This window comes from Molossus molossus, unplaced genomic scaffold, assembly GCF_014108415.1.
Source record: "Molossus molossus isolate mMolMol1 unplaced genomic scaffold, mMolMol1.p scaffold_m16_p_23, whole genome shotgun sequence".
Lineage (NCBI taxonomy): Eukaryota > Metazoa > Chordata > Mammalia > Chiroptera > Molossidae > Molossus > Molossus molossus.
This window is the reverse complement of record NW_023425359.1, coordinates 14,121,138-14,141,997: the sequence shown is the minus strand read 5'-3', so window position 1 is coordinate 14,141,997 and position 20,860 is coordinate 14,121,138. Positions and strand designations below refer to the sequence as shown.

The following is a 20,860-nucleotide window of genomic DNA, read 5'->3' as shown; positions in this document are numbered from 1 at the left end:
GATTACACTGATTTCTTCTTCCCAAAACAGAAATAAAATTCAAATATATTCTTAGGCACAATTCCTGCTGTCAACACATGATGGCACTGAAAGACATCGACAGTACTTAAACATGTGCAAAATGAGGTATAATTTAAGTGTGACAAGTAAGCCTTAAGAAATGTAAAATGTAAAAAAGTTAAAAAAGACTTATCTAATGCTAGACAGACTGTATTAAAATTGACCTTTCACAGGTCTATAGTAAGCCAAGTAACTTATTTGCTTAGTGTTTTCCACAGTGATTTACTCAGGGATGGAAAAAATTCCTCAAAACAATATTGGATGGTACTGTAAGTCAGAATGAGTTGGTAATTAATCTGTACTGTTTCCCCTAAAAATAAAATTTAATAGAAATTACAATTCTTTAAAACTTCTTAAATACAAGGAATACTTATCAACTTATATTAAATGAAAATGTAGACAATGTTAATTTTCATAGATCAATTTATTTAGAATTACAAATATTAAGAATAAAAGATTTATGCTTTTCTTAATTAACATAACAGTTGAGCTAAATATAAACTCTGCACTAAAGTTCTGCAGGGGCACAGAATATGGAAGCATTTTTAAACTATACAAAAATTTCAAATGGAAAATAATCTTGTTTCAGTTTTATTATACATTAACATATAAAAAGTCTCATTTTATGAGACATCTAAAAGAATTAAAGCCACTTCTACAGCTATATCTTAAATTCCAAATCTGAAAACAATTTATTATATTTTGACTTTATAATATTCTATATTAAAACAAAGAGAATTCCAAATACACATTTTTTACAAGATTAATATTTTAGGCAGGATTTTCCTTAAAAAACAAAACAGAAAAACAAAACCACAACCAAATACAAACTTTTTTTCTGTATTTCACAGCACTGGTTATTATATGTTTTCTTTATAAAAACTTTTTACTTTACAAATGGTATACTGTTGAGTTTTAACCAGTAACCTGGTTCACAAGTTGTGCAAATAAACAAAAAAATATGAAAATAGTGTGTTATCAGTCTTTTCTTTTTTAATAAATCTCATAACAATAGCACTTTTTGCCCTGAATTGACGGGAAAAGACAAGCCAAATCCACTCGCTGAAACTCAGCATTTTGCAAGTAAGTTTTTTTTTCCTGCTCCTTCATTTTTTTTCAACAGACAAACAAAAGTTTCTTTTATAAATTATGATAAATTAAAATATTTATTATAAAATGATCTACAGAACCATGTCACATTGCAAGTATATACTATATATACTTGTACAGTCCATATTTCCCATCTATATTCCAGTGCCTTCCTTCAAACTAGGACTTCCCATATTTCATGGTGTTTTTTTGAAGACTGAGATGGTGATCAACTAAATGAACTGGAGCTGTCGTTTTCTAGATGGAATTTCCATATTGCCAGGCATGTGCACAAAAAGACTGTGTCTTCGTGTTCTCCACTACAGTTGTCTGCATGTGTAGGGCTGAATTCATGCACATTAAAAAAATGGTCAATGTATTCCTCCATGAAATTATGTTCAGACATCTTTAGTTTAAAAACTACTTGCTAATAAACATGTAACACAAGCAATGATACTGCAGCTGAATAATAAAAGAAAAATAAATATAATGATGGTCAGCAATGCTGGTTTAAGAAGCAGTACAGTATATTAAAATGCCTTATTTGGAAATTTAAATTTCCCTTGTTTCCAAGCAGTTAGGTTATTTGGTGTTGGAAGCCTATATAAAGGAAAAGAATTTCTTGAAAATAATGTCCTATGCAGCTGGAATAACTAAATCTTCTACTCAGTCTCTGTTGGTGTTGTTTGCTGCAAAGGCATGTAAGTTTCCCATCTGGCTCAGGCCGCTCTGAATATGTGCAACATGGATTTCTACATTATTCTGAAAGCAACTAAGAAAGAAGAAACATGGTTAACTGTTTTATTTCACAAATTAAAAACAATTTTTTTAAAAAAGAAGAGCTGAAATGTTAGTTATGAAATAGCTAAGATGAGGATCCAGGGAAGAAATAAACCTCCCCTTCACATTAGCCCTAATTCTACGTCAGAACTAATTAAAAGTATACGTGAAAGAAGCAAGAAGCCAAAGAGTGCTGGAAAGACAATGGACCTCTTTGATTGGGGAATCTCTACTTCTAAGTTGAACCTCCAGCTAAACCATAACCTAAATATTACAGGTCTTCTGATTTCTTTATATAAAAACTCCATGTAAAGTTTCTATTCTATCAATAGACTAGATATAACCAAAGAGCTTTTTACAATTTATTTAAAGAATACAAATTATATAATACTTTACAAATATGCATATTTCTTAAAACTGGTACTGGAAATCACTATGAGTGTGATATAAAAATGATTAGGGTATATCTAATGAATTACCTGATGTTAGAAGCATCTATTGTACTCTTGATATCATTCAATGAATCTGTAAGTGATTTGAATTCGAAGGAATTCAGGTCTCCTCCTTCTGCTAGACACTAAAGGAAAAAGATATTTCAAAATTTAATTGAATTATAGTTCAACTACAGACAAGAAAATAGGGGAGATAATCTATGTATTATAATTTTTTTTATCCTTACCATTTATCATCACATAGAGTGGGAGTAAGGGAGGGGGGGGGAGAGAGAGAAGAGAGACAGGGAGAGAGAGAGAAACATCTATGTGAGAGAGACACATCGACTGGTTGCCTCCTGCATGACCCTGACCAGGGCCCGGGACGAACTGCAACCAAGGTACATGCCCTCGACTGGAACTGAACCCGGGACTCATTGGTCTGCAGCCCGACGCTCTAACTGCTGAGCCAAACTGGCCAGGGCTGTATTATAATTTTTTAGCAACAAATTAGCATAAGTCATTTAGGTGTCAAAATTAAGAAAACATTTTCTCTGAAATTTACCTTAATTTGCAATAAAATAGCTGTAAGCCTTGAGATAAGGTCTGTCAGATTTTTATTTTCAACACAGGGCTGTCCTGTTGAGGAATTTGCGTGCCGAACGATTTCCTGTGCTTCTTCCTCACACCTTCGTCTCATATCTGTAGGCTGATCTGCAGGCTGGAGCCCCTGGTCTGGAGCAAGCTGAATATGAGGATTGAAACACAAGATGTAAATTCATAAGGCCATATAATCTGTGTACTTGTGTCCTGTTTCCAGATTTAAATTTTTACAAAACTAGCATTTATAACAAAAAAGATGTGCACTGTTACCTTAGAAGTCTTTTTTTTCCTATAACAGTTTTCTAAAGAAAACAGAATAAACACTCTAGATAACCTTTTACCCAGATTCACTGTTTTATAGCTTATTCCATTTCACTTAACATCTGATCTCTTTCTGTTTGTGTATCTATAATTATTTTCCCTTATACTCTATATCCCTAAATACTCTTATTTCCTAAGTACAAGGATATTCTCTTACATTAGAATAGTGCAATTGCCCTGCCAGTTTGTCTCAGCGGTTTGAGTGTCGGTCTGCAGACCAGAGAGTCCTGGGTTTGGTTCCCACTAAGGGCACATACCTTGGTTGCAGTTTGTCCCCGGCCCTGGTTGGGGTCGTGTGGGTGGCAACCACTCGACTGTCTCTCTCACATCGATATTTCTCTTTCTCTCTTCCTCCCTCTCGCCCTAACTGAAGATAAATGCAAAAATGTCCTCGGGTGAGGATTGAAAAAAAAAGAGTAGTGCAATTATCACACTCAGGAATTTAACATTGATGTAACACCATTTTCTAACAGTTCACATTCAACTTTCTTAACTGACTCGATGATGTCCTACACATAACTATCTTCCCTCTGGATATATGTGGTTGTCATGTCTCTCTAGATTCCTTTATAAAACTGGAACAGTTCTGTAGACATTCATGACCTTGCTATTTTTTAAAAGTACCAGCCAATTATTTTGTATAATATTCCTTAATGTGGGTTTGTCTGTTTCCTCATGGTCACACTTAGGCTCTGCAGTTTGGGCACTTGATGTTGATCTGTCCTGTTACTGTAATGTTACCTTTGATCACTTGGTTAAGGTAGTTAAGTGTCTGCCCGATTTCCCCACAGTAAAGGATTTCCCCCTTGGTAATTAATAAATATTTTTTGAAGAGATATTTTGAGGCTATGTAAAGATTCTGTTCCTCACCAAATTTTTACCCATTAGTTTTAGCATCTATTGATTGTTTTTACTAATTATTACTACGATGGTTGACAAATGGTGTCTTCCTCATTCTTATCATTCTTTCTACATTTATTAGTTGCTATTTTACTATAAGAACTTTTCCTTCAAAATAGTTAATATTAGTGGACTCTTGGATCTTATTTTATTCAATGAGCTATAATCTCTTATTATAACTACTTATATTGAAGTTCAAATTGTCCCAGATTTGGCCAGTGGGGGTCCTGTTGAGCTGGTTCCTTATGATATGTCCCCATAATTTGGGGGGCACATTTTACTTCCCTGACACAATAAGATGGTCCAGGCTCATCTTCTATATTCTCTGTCCTAGCTCTGGATTCAGTCTCTTTTCCAAGGAGTGCTGCTTCCTCTTATTAGAAAACACTAATTTGGGTGCTAGGTGTGCTCAGTGGTACAAGGGTGTCATGGCTCTAGGCTCTCTCAGTACACATCCACACTCACTTATATCCATATTATGAAAATAAAATGAACCATGAATTCATTCGATTCTTCCTATTCTAGTTTAATACCACAGGGGGCGTTCTAGTCTTCCTCTTCTTCATAAGTCCTTTCTCCAACAGGGAGGGACCTAGCTCCCATTATTCTCAATATACTTATTTAATCATTTGCACAATCCTAGAAGACAGAGTTTCAGAATGGCTAATCCTTTATTACTATGAGAGAAACCCTACTAACTAGAGTTCAATATTGCTTTAAAGTTTGGTTTACCTTTAGACTAAGGATATATAGTCAAAACACTATGTTAAAGTTATTTGGGCCCTGGCCGGTTTGGTTCAGAGGTTGGAGCATCGGCCTGTAGAACAGAGAATCCTGGGTTCGGTTCCCTCTAGGGACATGTACCAATAAATAAATAGATAGATAGATAGATAGATAGTTATTTGGATTCCTCTTTGCCCCCTTCAGAGTGTTTATGCTATTCCTTTGAAATATAATTAGGCTCATTTGTTTGTATTCTGTTTTAGAGCTTATCTTTATTTGTTGGGGAAACAAACATTTACAGAAATGTCACCCCTCCTCACTCCTCCATCCCTACTCCATTCCCAAATCAGTTTCTGGTTTATCGTTCTTGTGTTTGTTTTTGAAAAACTAAGCAGATGCATGTATATTTTATTTCTGTTTACCACAAAGGTAACACACTATATATACTTTTATGTATTTTACGTTTTTCCCTTTTTATTAAGCCAAAGAAAGTTTATTTGAAAGACAGACTCCCTGCAGTGGGGAGGGGACCCAAGTGGGTTTGCCCCTATTTTTTCACTTAATATATCCTGGAACACTCCATATCGGTAAATAGAGAGTTTCCTGGTTCGTTCTCATAGTAGCACAGTGGATACACCATATGTTATTTAGTCAATCCCCTGTGTATGGGCATTTAGGTTTTATCCAATATTTTGCAATTACCAGTAATGCATTTGCAATGACTAGCTTTGTCTTCTAACACTTTAAAAACATTTTTTTTCTTCTTTATTTAATTTTAGAGAGAGAGGAAGGGAGTGGGAGAGAGAGATAGAAACAATGATGAGAGAGAACATCAACTGGCCGCCTTCTACATGCCCCCCACTGAGGGTTTGGCCCACAACTTGGGCATGTGCCCTGACCAGGAATTGAACCAGTGACCTCTTGGTGCATGGGTCGATGCTCAACCACTGAGCCACATTGACCAGGCTGTCCTCTAACAATTTTTTTTTTTTATCCTCACCCGAGGACATTTTTCCTTTTTTTTTTTTGTTCAGGTAGAGTGGGAGGGGGAGAGAGGAACAGAGAGAGAGAGAGAAACATCGACGTGAAAGGAACACATCGAGTGGCTGCCACCCGCACGACCGACCAGGGCCGGGGACAAACTGCAACCGAGGCACACACCCTTAGCGGGAACCGAACCCGGGTCTCTCTGGACCGCAGGCCGACGCTCTTAACCGCTGAGCCAAACCGGCCAGGGATGTCCTCTAACACTTTCTAAAAAAATTTTTAATTGAAGTATATACATCAATACATAGAAGTTCACAAATTATAAAATGAATTTTCACAAATCAAACATTCCTGAGACATCAACATCTAGATTAAGAAACAGAACATTACCAGACCCTCAGAGGCCCTCCTAATGCCATCTTCCAGTATAATACTCCAAGGGTAACCACCATCTTGACTTCTAGCATCATAGATTAGCTTTTGCTCGCTTTTGAGCTTTACATAAATGAAGTCATGCATTATACATATTCTTTTGTGTCTGACTTTATCTGTTCAACATTATATTTTAAGTGAGTTTATCCATGTGTTACATGTAGTTGAGTTCATTCATTCTCATTGCTAAGTAATATTCCATTGTATAATTTTATTACAGTTTATTGATTGATGGGCATTTGGGTGATTGCTAATTTTTGGCTATAATGAACAGTTATGCTATAAACATTCTAGTGTATCTCTTTTGGTAAATATTCACACATATATTAGGTATATAATTAGGAGTATATATCTTAGTCATAGTGTCCTCTCTGATATGTTCTTATATTAAATCAATATTATATTTCCACAAAAATATTCTGAAATTAAGTAATTTTACTTCATTAGAAAATGAGCCTATCACAAATGGCCTTATGTACACAATAAAATTATACAAAAAGAGTGATGGGCAATCCACTTCTGCATGTATCATCAACTTTGTTATGTATCAGCTTGATTTGCTTGGTTTGCACCTCCTGTGGACAGTTGCTAGTCCACAGGGAGAAATCTATTTGCTAGGACAACACATTTTGCTATGTAGGTAAGTGATAATTACCAGGAAAATAAAAGTAAATGATAATTGATGCCTAGAGGAATGAGTAACATATACTCAAGAGTTAGTTGTAGGTAACCATAGTCCACTTGACTCAGTTCAATTCTAGTGCACTGACAACATCACCTATGGCAGATCTTTGGGATTTATTTATGAGGCTAGTATCCTAAAAAGCTAACTGTTTAACAATCTTATAACACAAATAAAGGTGACTTACTGGAAACATAAAACCTCTAAGAATGCAAATTCAAGAGCATTCTAAACTCAACTCAATTTCTCAATCATGTAATTAAAATTTTAGGTGAAACTGTTGAACCACATTCATATATATATATAATTTTATGTGCATGATAATCACAATTCACAAATAACCCTATGATTCATGTGTCTGTAGTTCAACAATCCACAGTTCTAATGTAAAGTTTAAAGGAGGAGGAAACAAAATTGTATACACAGCATGATCATAACTTAGTGAGAAAAAAATGTATATATATAAAAATATAACACTAAGGGAAAATAACTCAAAATATAGTCTCTGGGGTAGTGGAATTAAGAGTAATTAATGGCTGGGTTGCTCAGTTGGTTGGAGAATTATCCCAATACACCAGGTTGCCAAGGTTGTGGGTGTGATCTCTGGTCAGGGGCACATGCAGGAATCAACCAATGAATATAGGTAGAACAACAAATTGATGTTTCTCTCTCTCCCCTCTTCTTCTTTTTCTCTAAAATCAATAACAATTTTTTAAAAAGGTAATTATTTTTCTAATTTTTTTTTGAGAGCTGTATCAGTTGTAATCCAAACAAACAAATAAACAAACAACAGAATTGATAGCTCACTAGATATAAAGCACTGTTAGACACTGATGCTTTAAGGAATAAAAATATACATGAAATTTGGTTCTGTTAAAAGATTTTATAAAGATAATTGGCTTAGTTTGGACTTTCTAAAACGTGAAGGTAACAGTATTAAAATTCAAATAAAAGTGTAGAAGGCAGCCTAACTGATATGGTTCAGTGGACTGAGCATCGTCCCATGGACTGTGAAGTCCCAGTTTGATTCCTGGTCAGGGCACATGCTTGGGTTGCTGGCTCCCTTCCTCTCTAAGAAATCAATAAAATATATATTTAAAAAAAGTATAGAGCCCTGGCCAGTTTTGCTCAATGGTTGGAGCGTCGGCCTGCAGTCCAGAGAGACCCGGGTTCGGTTCCTGCTGAGGGCATGTACCTCGGTTGCAATTTGTCCCCAGCCCCGGTTGGGGTCGTGTGGGTGGCAACCACTTGATGTATCTCTCTCACATCGATGTTTCTCTCTCTCTCTATTCCTCCCTCTCTCCCTCCCGCTCTATCTGAAGATAAATGAAAAAATGTCCTTGGGTGAGGATTAAAAAAGTGTAGAGAGCAAGGCCCTTCAAGTGAAATTCATACAAATTACCTACCTCATAGCAGTACTGCTGAACTTTATGCAAAACTTTGTTTAGGTCCTTGTTCAGCTGTTCAAGCTCTAGAACAATTGTTGCATACCCCCGTTGAAATTCAATGCCAATGGGCATGGAATATGATTTCTGAGAAGAAAAGAATCAGAGTTTGATAAGGTTTTTTTTGAGCAGTGAAATTTCAATGATGTAATAAGAGTTCTGACTTATCTAATACAAATTAAAGGTTTTCAGAATTGTCAATACTCAATGCCATAATTGTTGTGTGTCACAAACATTGTGGGCCCAATCGCCAGTGGGGGGCATGCAAGAGGGGGCAATCAATGTTCTCTCTTATCGATGTTTCTATCTCTCTCTCCCTCACCCTACCTCTCTCTCTAAAGTCAATATAGAGAGAAAAAAAAAAAGCTTAAAATTAGTGAAGGAAAAAGTCACACAAGTCCAGGAAACACAGAGAGTCCCAAGCAAGATGAACCCAAAAAGACCCAAAGCTAGACACATCATAATTAAAATGGCAAACATTAAAGACAAAGAAAGACTCTTAAAGGAAGCAAGAGAGAGACAGAAAGTTACCTACAATGGCATTCCTATTAGAGTGACAGCTGATTTCTCAATAGAAACACTGCAGGCCCGAAGGGAGTGGCATGAAGTATACAAAGTAATGAAGGGCAAGGGTCACTAAATCTAAGACTACTCTATCCAGCAAGGCTATCATTCAAAATTAAAAGAGAAATAAAGAGCTTCACAGGCAAAAAAAAAAAAAAAAAAGCTAAAGGAATTTACCACCACCAAACCAGCACTGCAAGAAATGCTAAAGGAACTGTTGTAAGAAGGAGAAGAAACAGAGAGAGAAAGAGGAACACTGGCATAAAATAAAAATGACAACTAATAAGTTATCTATCAATAATAACCTTAAATGTAAATGATCCAATCAAAAGAAATAGGGTAGCTGATTGAATAAGAAAACATGATCCATATATATGCTGTTTACAAGAGATCCACCTCACAACAAAAGACTTACACAGGATGAAAGTGAAGGGATGGAAAAAATTTTCCAAGCAAATGGAAATGAAAAAAAAAGGTGGTGTAGCAATACTCATATCTGATAAGATAGACTTCAAAACGAGGGTCATAATAAGAGACAAAGAAGGTCACTACATAATATTAAAAGGATGAATCCAACAAGAGGATATAACCCTGTTAAACATATATACACCAAATACAGGAGCACCAAAATATATTTAAAAACTTCTGGAGGATTTCAAGGGAGAGATCAATAGCAATACAATCATAGTGGGTGACTTTAACACCCCATTGACACCACTGGATAGATCTTCTAGACAAAAAATTAACAAGGACACAGAGTCCTTAAATGATGAACTAGATCAGTTGGACTGAATTGATATTTACAAAACATTTCACCCCAAAGCTGCAGAATATACATTCTTCTCAAGTGCACACAGGACATTCTCAAAGATAGATTACATGTCAGGACACAAACTAAGTCTCTACAAGTTCAAGAAGACTGAAATCATATCAAGCATCTTCTTTACAATGGCATGAAACTAGAACTCAATTACAACAAAAACACACAAAAACATTCAAACACTTGGAGGCTAAATAGCATGTTATTAAACAATGAATGGGTTACCAAGGAGATCAAGCAAGAAACTAAATACTTCCTGGAAACCAATGAAAACAACACAGAACAACACAAAATCTATGGGACATAGCAAAAGTAGTCCTGAGAGGGAAGTTCATAGCACTATAGGCCTACCTCAAGAAACTAGAAAAATTCCTAATTGACTTTCTAACCCTACAACTCAAAGAACTAGAAAGTAAACAAAAAGAAAAACCCAGAGCAAGTAGAAGTAAAGACATAGTAGGGATCAGAGCAGAAATAAATGACATAGAAACTAAAAAAATAATACAAAAGATCAATGAAACAAAGAGCTGGTTCTTTGAAAAGATAAACAAGATTGATGAACCCTTAGCCAGACTCACCAAGAAACAAAGAGAGGTCCCAAATAAACAAAATCAGAAATGAAAGAGGAAAAGTAACAACTGACACCACAGAAGTACAAAAGATCATCAAAACATACTATGAACAATCTACACCAACAAATTGGACAATCTAGGCAAAATGGACAAATTTCTAGAAACACAGTCTCCCAAAACTGAACCAAGAAAAGATAGAAAACTTGAACAGACCAATAACAACTAAGAAAATTAAAGATGTAATTAAGAAACTCCCTGCAAACAAAAGCCCAGGCCCAGACGGCTTTACAGGGGAGTTTTACCGAACATTCAAAGTAGATCTAATACCCATTCTCCTCAAACTATTCCAAAAAATCCAAGAAGATGAAAGACATCCAAATTAATTTTATGAGGCCAGCATAATCCTAATTCCAAAACTGGATAAGGGTACTACAAAGAAAGAAAACTACAGGCCAATATCCCTAATGAACACAGATGCCAAAATCTTTAACAATATATTAGCAAATTGAATCCAGCGGATACATCAAAAAAATTATTTATCATGACCAAGTGGGATTCATCCCAGGGATGTAAGGATGGTACAATATTCGCAAATCAATAAATGTGATACACCACATAAACAAAACAAAAGATAAAAACCATATGATCTTACCAACAGATGCTGAAAAAGCATTTGAGAAAATCCAGCACCCATTACTGATAAAAACACACAGCAATATGGGAATAGAGGGATCATATCTCAACATAATAAAGGTCATATATGAAAAACCTACAGCCAACATCATACTCAATGGGCAAAGACTAAAAGCATTTCCCTTAAGAAGAGGAATAAGACAGGAATGCCCACTTACGCCACTCTTATTTAACATAGTACTGGAAGTTTTAACAACAGCAATTAGATATGATGAAAAAATAAAAGGGATCCAAGTTGGAAAGGAGGAAGTGAAACTGTCATTATTTGCAGATGACATGATACTGTACACAGAAAACCCTAAAGTCTCCTTCAAAAATCTACTAGAGCCCTGGCCTAGTAGTTTGGCTCAGCAGTTAGAGCATCGGCACATGGACTGGAGAGACCCGGATTCAGTTCCTGCTAAGGGCATGTACCTAGGTTGCAGTTTGTTCCCGGCCCTGGCTGGGGTCGTGCAGGTGGCAACCAGTCCATGTGTCTCTCTCACATCGATGTTTCTGTCTCTCTCTTCCTCTCTCTCTCCCTCCTGCTCTATCTGAAAATAAATGCAAAAATGTCCTCTGGTGAGGATAAAAAAAAATCTACTAGATTTAATAAATGAATTTGGCAAAGTAGCAGCATACAAAATTAACGTCAAAAAATCAATGACATGCCCTGGCTGATTTGGCTCAGCGGTTAGAGCATTGGCCTGCAGTCCAGAGAGACCCGGGTTCGGTTCCCGCTAAGGGCGCGTACCTCAGTTGCGGTTTGTCCCCGGCCCTGGTTGGTCATGCGGGTGGCAGCCACTTGATGTGTCCCTTCACGTCGATGTTTCTCTCTCTCTCTCTTCCTCTCTCTCCCTCCCACTCTATCTGTACAAAAAATGGAAAAATATCCTCGGGTGAGGATAAAATAAAATTAAATTAAAAAAAAAAAAAATCAATGACATTCTTTTTTTAAAATTTTTTATCCTCACCTGAGGACATTTTTGCATTTATCGTCAGATAGTGTGGGAGAGAGAGAGAGAGGAAGAGAGAGAGAGAAACATGGATGTGCAAGAGACACACTGACTGGCTGCCACCCACACAACCTCGACCAGGGCCAGGGACAAACTGCAACTGAGATAAGTGCCCTTAGCGGGAACCGAACCCAGAACTCTCCGGTCCAAGGGCCGATGCTGTAACTGCTGAGCCAAACTGGCCAGGGCTCGACGGGCATTCTTATACGCCAATGATGAACTCACAGAAAGAGAAACTAGAAAAACAATCCCATTTACCATCACGGCAAAAAAATTAAGATACCTAGGAATAAACTTAACCAAAGAAATAAAAGACCTCTTCACAGAAAACTATAGCTCATTGAAAAAAGAAATAGAGGAAGATACAAAAAAGTAGAAGCATATACCTTGTTCATGGATTGGAAGAATTAACATCATTAAAATGTCCATACTACCCAAAGCAATCTATAGATTCAATGCAATCCCCATCAAAATACCAATGACATATTTCACAGAACTAGAACAAATACCTCAAAAGTTTATATGGAACCAAAAAAAGACCCCGAATAGCCACAGCAATCTTGAAAAAGAAGAATAAAGTAGGAGGGCTCACAATACCAGATATCAGATTATACTACAAAGCCACAGCAATCAAAACAGCCTGTTACTGGCATAAGAACAGGCACATAAATAGGCATATAAATCAATGGAACAGAACAGAGAACCCAGAAATTGATCCAAGACAATATGCTCAATTAATTTTTGACAAAGGAGTCAAGACAGTTTCTTCAATAAATGGTGTTGGGAAAATTAGACAGCTACATGCAAAACAGTGAAGCTAGATCACCAACTTACACCATACAAAAGAATAAACTCAAAATGGATAAAAGACTTAAATGTGACTCGTGAATCCATAAAAATCCTAGAAGAAAACGTAGGCAACAAAATTTCAGATATCATATGCAGTAGAATTTTCACTGATAAAACGCTTGAGGCAAGAGAAAGGAAAAAATGAACACATGGGACCACATCAAACTAAAAAGCTTGTGCACAGCAAGAGAAACAATCATCAAAATGGGAAGGGAACCCACTATATGGGAGAGCATAACTGCCAATGATATGTCAGATAAGGGGCTAATTTCCAAAATATATAGAGTACTCATACAACTCAACAAAAGGAAGACCCCAATTAAAAAATGGGACAGGGCCCTGGCCGGTTTGGCTCAGCGGTTAGAGCGTCGGCCTGCGGTCCGGAGAGACCCGGGTTCGGTTCCCGCTAAGGGCACGTACCTCCGTTGCAGTTTGTCCCCGGCCCTGATTGGTCGTGCGGGTGGCAGCCACTCGATGTGTCCCTTCACGTCGATGTTTCTCTCTCTCTCTCTTCCTCTCTCTCCCTCCCACCCTGTCTGTACAAAAAATGGAAAAATATCCTCGGGTGAGGATTAAAAAAAAAAAAAAATGGGACAGGACCTAAATAGACAACTCTCCAAACAGGACATATAAATGGCCAAGAGACATAAAAAAATGCTCAGCATCACTAATCATCAGAGAGATGCAAATTAAATGTATGAGGTATCACCTGACTGACACCTGCCAGAATGGCTGCCATCAACAAATCACCAAACAACAAGTGCTGGCGAGGGTGTGGAGGAAAGGGGACTCTAGTACACTGTTGGTGAGAATGCAGACTGGTGCAGCCACTATGGAAAACAATATGGTGTTACCTCAAAAAATTAAAAATTGAACTGCCATTTGACCCAGTGATCCCACTTCTAGGAATATATTCTAAGAACCCTGAAACTCCATTCAGAAAGAATATATGTATCCCTATGTTCATAGAAGCACTATTTACAATAGCTAAGATCTGGAAACAGCCCAAGTGTCCATCAATAGATGAGTGGATAAAAAAGCTGTGGTTACATATACACAATGGAATACTATGCAGCTGTAAGAAAGAAAGATCTCTTATCTTTTGAGAGGACATGGAGGGACCTGGAGAGTATTATCCTAAGCAAACAAGCCAATCAAAGAAAGACAAATATCACATGATCTCACTTATTTGTGGAATATAACGAACAAAACACACTGATGAATATACAGACCCAGAGACAGAGAAGTAGGGTACAGACTGACAAACTTCAGAAGGGGGGAGGGGTGGAGGAGGGAAGACATAAACCACAGAACTTATATGCATGTATGCATAACCATGGACATAGACAACAATGCTGGGGATGGGGTGGGGATTGGGAGGAAGGTGTCAATGGGGGAAAAAAGAGAAACATCTGTAACAAAAATAAATTAATAAAATAAGTAAATAAATTTTAAAAATAACATTTATCTCAAGGTTTTTCTTCCACAATGTATTTCAAAATCCTTAGATATAGAAGCCCCAACTATTTTAAAAGTAGAAAAGCAAAGAAAAAATAAAAATATCCTTACCAATTTTTCTGCCTCTGTGTTCATTTCCCTTAATTTCTTGATATGTTCCTTTTTAATCATGAGAATTTTTGATAATCTGGTCTATAGAGAAAGAAGAGATATTTTGGAACAAACAGAGTTATTTAAGTATATCAGTTAGATATCAAATTTCCAATTTTACATGAAAATATTTTAGCAGATTTTATTGTTTTAATATAAATATAGCACAGATTTTTATTTTATAAATCAAATTGGCTGAAAGGAAAACAGTACTTAAAATCCACTGCAGTCTGGCTGGTGTGTCTCAGTGGATTGGGCAACCCCATGGACTGAGAAGACATCCTGGTTCAATTCCCAATCAGAGCATGTGCCGGGGTTGCAGGCTAGATCCCCACCCAGTAGGGGGTGTGCAGAAGGCAGCCAATTGATGTTTCTCTTTCACATGGATGTTTCTGTCTCTCTCCCCGGGAAAAAAAAAAATCAATAAACACACATTATGTATGAATGAATGAATGAATGAATAAATAAATAAAATTCACTACAACTAGGACATATCAAAAGGACTAAGGAGTCCACCTGAATAAGCTTTCACTGGCCCAAAATGGGACAATTTGTGGACCAGTAAGATTAATAACTGCAATGAATTAAAGCACAAATATGTTAAAATACATGAGTTCAACCCTGGCTGGTTTGGCTCAGCAGTTAGAGCGTCAGCCTGTGGACCAAGGAGTCATGAGTTTGATTCCAGGCAAGGGCACGTATCTCAGTTTTGGTTCGTCCTTCCCCAAACCTGGTTGGGGTCTTGCGGGAGGCAACCAATTGATGTGTCTCCCACATTAATGTTTCTCTCTCTCTCCCTCTCCCACACTATCTGAAGATAAAATGGAAAAATATCCTCGGGTGAGGATTTAACAAACAAACAAACAAACAAACAACAACCAAAAAATTCATGAGTTCATATTGATACTTAAACAAAAATTAACTACTGTTAGAGAATGCTAGTTGCCCTGGCCGGTTTGGCTCAGCGGTTGGAGCGTCGGCCTGCGGTACAGAGAGACCCGGGTTCGGTTCCCACTAAGGGCACGTAGCTCGGTTGCAGTTTGTCCCCGGCCCTGGTTGGTCGTGCGGGAGGCAGCCACTCAATGTGTCCCTTCACATCGATGTTTCTCTCTCTCTCTCTTCCTCTCTTCCTCCTGCTCTATCGGAACAAAAAAAATGGAAAAATGTCCTCGGGTGAGGATAAAAAAAAAAAAAAAAAAAAGAGAGAATGCTAGTGACTACACTCATTATTTTATAAAATGGAAAACGAAGAGAAAGAATTGAGCATTTATACTGCCTTTTCTATACATACTATACCATTAGGTAAGCAAATAATAGATGAGGGTAACTTTTTCTTTATAGAATTCTTTCAGCTAATTAAGAAGAAATGATAGAATGAGAATAACACCATTTTACAATCCTAATGAATGACGGATCTAGGTATTGATAAACAGTGCCTGCTAGCATTATATTAAAAAAGAGATAAAATAGTATGTCTCCTTTTAGAGCACAAAACCACCTATAAAAGTAGTCACACAAAAACAAGTAAACCAGCCTGGCCGGTGTGGCTCAGTGGTTGAGCAATGATCCATGTACCAAGAGGTTGCCAGTTTAATTCCTGGTCAGGGCACATGCCCAGGTTGTGGGCCAAATCCACAGTCGGGGGGCATGCTGGAGGCAACCAATCGTTCTTCTTTCTCTTTGATGTTTCTATCTCTCCCTCTCCTTTCTTCTCTTAAAAAAAAAAAAAAAAAAAAAAATCAATAAAGAAAAAAAATTAAAACAAAAAAAAACCCAAGTAAACCAACCAAATGAAAAACCCAAATCTAATCAAAACTCTATATCCAATGAGAAATTTACATGAAATGCAAAAGACAGAAGAACACATGGACAATACCACAAGGATTCAGTCAGCAAAATCCAGACTGTGGGAGACGGTATGGACAAATAATCCAGTTTCTTCAACAAACAGGTTGTATGGGGAAACACAGCATCCAACATTTAAGAGACAACTATAAAATTTAAACGTTGACTGAGTATCTGGTACTATTAAGATATTTTTAGCCCAGCCCTGGCCGGTTTGGCTCAGCGGTTAGAGCGTCGGCCTGCGGTCCGGAGAGACCCGGGTTCAGTTCCCGCTAAGGGCACGTACTTCGGTTGCAGTTTGTCCCCGGCCCTGGTTGGTTGTGTGGGTGGCAGCCACTCGATGTGTCCCTTCACGTCGATGTTTCTCTCTCTCTCCCTTCCTCTCTCTCTCCCTCCCACTCTATCTGTACAAAAAAATGGAAAATATCCTCGGGTGAGGATAAAAAACAAACAAACAAAAAAAAGATATTTTTAGCCCAGCCGGTGTGGCTCAGTGGTTGAGTGTTGACCCATGAACTAAGAGGTCGCCAGTTTGATTCCCGGTCAGGGCACATGCCCAGGTTGTGGGCCAAATCCCCAGAGGGGGAGGGGGCATGCAGGAGGCGGCCAATCGATGTTCTCTCTCATTGATGTTTCTATATCTCTCTCCTTCTCCCTTCCTCTCTCTCTAAAAATCAATAAAGGGAAACAAATTTTTTTAAAAAAGATATTTTTGTTAACTTTTTAGATGTAACAATGGTACTATGTTTCTTTTTTAGAAAAGAGATTTTATCTCTTAGAAATACATAATAAAATATTTTCAGATAAATGATGTCTGGTATTTGCTTCCAAATAACACAAAGAGAGAAAGTAGGTGGGAGTAAAGATGAAATAGGACAGCCCTGGCCAGTTTGGCTCAGCAGTTGGAGCATCGGCCCACGGACCAGAGAGTCCCAGGTTCAGTTCCCGCTAAGGGCACATACCTCGGTTGCAGTTTGTCCCTAGCCCCAGCTGGGGTTGTGCAGGTGGCAACCACTCGGTATGTCTCTCTCATATCGATGTTCCCCTCTCTCTCTCTCTCCCCCGTCCCCACCCCACTCTGTCTAAAGATAAATGCAAAAATGTCCTCAGGTGAGGATTAAAAAAAAAAAGATGACATAGGACAGCCCAGCCAGTGTGCCTCAGTGGTTGAGTGTCAATCCATGCACTGAGAGGTCGCCGGTTTGATTCCTGGTCAGGGCACATACCTGGGTTGCAGGTTTGATCCCTGGTCAGGGTATATACAGAAGGCAACCAATTGATGTTTTTCTCTCACATAGATGTTTCTCTCTCCCCTCTCCCTTCCTTTCTCTCTTAAATAAATAAATAACTTAATTCATTTAATATTTAAAATAAATAAATAAAAATAAGAAAGTGGATCAGTCTTATTTAGACTCCTCCAAATCCCTAATTCCAGGAATAAAAAGGTCCCTCAAAAAGAAAATCCATTGTAAACTATGAATTATAAAACTTGCAAAAAAATTTTAATGTTGTTTATTTTGTCATAAGAAAAAATATTAGAAACAGGAAAAAAAAGAACATATCTAGCCTGGCTGCTGTGGCTCAGTGAATTGACCACCGTTCCATGGACTGAGAGGTCCCAGTTCCATTCTTGGTCTGGGCACTTGCCCAGGTTGTGAGCTTGATCCCCAGCAGGGGGCGTGCAGGAGGCAGCAGACTGATGTTTCTAACATCGATGTTTCAATCTCTCTCTCCCTTCTCTCTCTAAAAAAATCAATAGAAGTATATTTTAAAAATCCATCTACATAAGTCAAAACTTAATATTAACAAAAATAAACCAGTTTTATATTACTTTTCATATTACAAAAGGCAAACACATAAAATAACTCTTATTTTTACCTCTCATATAGCTTAAAATATTAATGAAAGTAGCATTTTTAACTTGGCTTTACACAGATTTTGAAGTTAAAAAATTAAGCACTAAAATCAAAAGTATCAACACTCTGAAAGCAGTACAGTAGTACTTAGTGTCTGGCTCCCTCTGCTGGTGGATCGATCTCCCTTTCTCTCTCTCCCTCTCTGTCTCTCCAAATACGAATTAGCTTTATTTTCACTTTCACTAAAGAAAACATGTCTTTAAAAAACAAGTGAACAAGTGTCCTATTTGTGAAAAGCATAAACTTTGGCTCTTTTCTTTTTATTTTTTTTATTCGTCACCTGAGGATATTTTCCTACTTATTATCAGATAAGAGTGGGAGAGAGAGAGAGACAGAGAAACATTGATGTGACACAGCCACATCGACTGGTTGCCAACCGCATGACCCCACCATGGCCGGGAACAAACTGCAACTGAGGTACATCCCCTTGACCAAATCGAACCCACGACTCATTGGTCCATGGGCCGATGCTTAACTGCTTTCCATATAAAAATAACTTATCTACCTTTGGAAGCCAAAAGGCATAATAAAATTTTATATCACAAGGAACTTTAACATGTGATTGAGGAATACAAAATGCTATACACATGTACACAAATGACAAAACTTTTCATCGAAATAACATCAACTGAAAAAGGTAACACTAAATAGTTTAATGGATTACACTATATAACATAATATACATATATACAAATTTTTTATGTATAAAGACTATCCCAAGCCAAAGTGGTTTTCTTTTAAAAAAAAATAAATAAATAAAACATATCAAATATTATTAGACTATGATTCAAACTAAATAATTTATTTAACCTAAAAACAAATGACTCATTACATTCTTAAAAATAGGGCTATTTGGGAAAACTGTTCTATATAATAAACCAATACGATGACAAAAAATTAAATATTTGGTTCTAAAAAAACTTTCAACTTAAATAACACAAAAGACATTGATTTTTTTACAGTCAAGATATTCAGAAAAATTCTTACCACTTGAATAAGGAATTCTACTGGAAAACCACCTAATGTTTCAGTGTCGGAGCCTGAAATCTTACTTCTCCAAGGTGACTGTCCTAATAAAGGATCATTATCCTATGGAAATAAAAAGGAATCATTTAACCACTAACTGTTCAAAAAGAAGTATCTTGTATTTCAATAAGAGTAAATTCTATTAAAATTAATATTATATTAAAAATCCTACAAAAAATATTTCTAGAGCTGAAGCAAATATTTACTTATTTTATTTAAAATCTGACAACTGAAAATGTGGGCACTTCCTGAAGTTGCTGTAATAGATGTGTATTTCATAAAAACATAGTTCACACAGATAATAATCATTTAAATTACTGATGACATTTAAAAAATGTTACCGTAGTCGGTGCTGGGAGAAGAGGAGGATAATGTAACCGTGGTGGAGTCATAAAAAATCGAGAAGGCCGCTGTTTCTGTCCAAAGGCAGCAATTGGCATTGTCTCATGAGGCTCATTACTCTTTGGGAAAAGAGAAAAGTCCACAAGACTTGTAGAACTTTGCCAGTCATTTTAGCCTTATAAACATTATATTTCTGCATGATATACACTAGCTCATGTGCTTATTTTTCAGGGAATGTATTATTCTACAAAGATCAAAGGGCTAGAACTTAAATTAGAGTATGAAAACACTACTTTGCTACCAAAAGATTGAACCCACAAAACAAAAGAATTAAGAAAAGAGAAAAGACCAATAAAAGATCAAAATAGAGGATCAAAGATATTGATAGTGTGTTAAAGACTATCCGAATGTTACCTACTGTAATTACAGTAAAGTCAACTCTTTAGCCAGAGAGAAAAACTTAGTTGCTCTCATAAAGGAAATTGCATTGAATAAATAGAAAGCAAATTTCTTTTTTTGAAACGAGAGGTTGAAAGATTTCATCCTTTAATGAAAAAACTTGGTGTACTTTGCTCTATATTTAGTTCAAATTTTCTTTCTCTCTTATTTGTCCTCTCTAAAAATTATGTTTGATAAGAAAACCCTCACAATAAACAGAGTCATACTTTTTAAAGTATACACCAGAAAATGAAGATTCTTCTATTTATGCGTACAAAGGAGATAAAAAAATTTTGATTTTTAATTGTAAGTTCATAAACTTTAAAAATCAAGTTTAGCCCTGGCCAGTTTGGCTCAGCGGTTAGAGCATCGGCCTGTGGACCAGAGAGACCCAGGTTCGTTCGGTTCCCGCTAACGGCGCATGCCTCAGTTGCAGTTTGTCCCTGGCCCTGGTTGGGTCGTGCGGGTGGCAACCACTCGATGTGTACCTTTCACGTCGATGTTTCTCTCTCTCTCTCTTCTCTCTCTCCCTCCCACTCTATCTGAACAAAAAATGGAAAAATGTCCTCGGGTGGGGATAAAAAAAAAAAATCAAGTTTAAACAAAGAAATGAAAAAAGGGAGGCTAAAGGTGAACAATTTAATTTAAATAATGTTAAGAGGCAAAAATTTTGTTATAAAATTGCCTTGGCCAGGTGGCTCAGTTGGTTGGAGCATTGTTCTATACACCAACAGGCTGC

At 37.0% G+C, this 20,860-nt stretch overlaps 1 protein-coding gene across 8 annotated transcripts in view; it reads right to left on the bottom strand.

Moving 5' to 3' along the window:
- Positions 1–465: 465 nt before the first annotated feature.
- Positions 466–20,860, bottom strand: part of LIN9 (lin-9 DREAM MuvB core complex component) — a 54,559-nt gene continuing 34,164 nt past the window's right edge. For 5 of the 8 annotated variants that reach the window (XM_036277398.1, XM_036277396.1, XM_036277400.1 and 2 more), the window contains 7 exons: positions 19,683–19,802; positions 19,303–19,404; positions 14,516–14,596; positions 8,415–8,540; positions 2,926–3,105; positions 2,409–2,506; positions 470–1,921 (listed from right to left, as the gene is read on the bottom strand). In XM_036277398.1, the coding sequence (XP_036133291.1) occupies positions 1,816–1,921; positions 2,409–2,506; positions 2,926–3,105; positions 8,415–8,540; positions 14,516–14,596; positions 19,303–19,404; positions 19,683–19,802 (813 nt within the window). In that variant the 3' untranslated portion in view covers positions 470–1,815. Of the gene's footprint in view, positions 1,922–2,408; positions 2,507–2,925; positions 3,106–8,414; positions 8,541–14,515; positions 14,597–19,302; positions 19,405–19,682; positions 19,803–20,860 lie in introns of those variants that run through there. The other 3 variants (XM_036277397.1, XM_036277401.1, XM_036277402.1) reach the window with 3 other exon arrangements.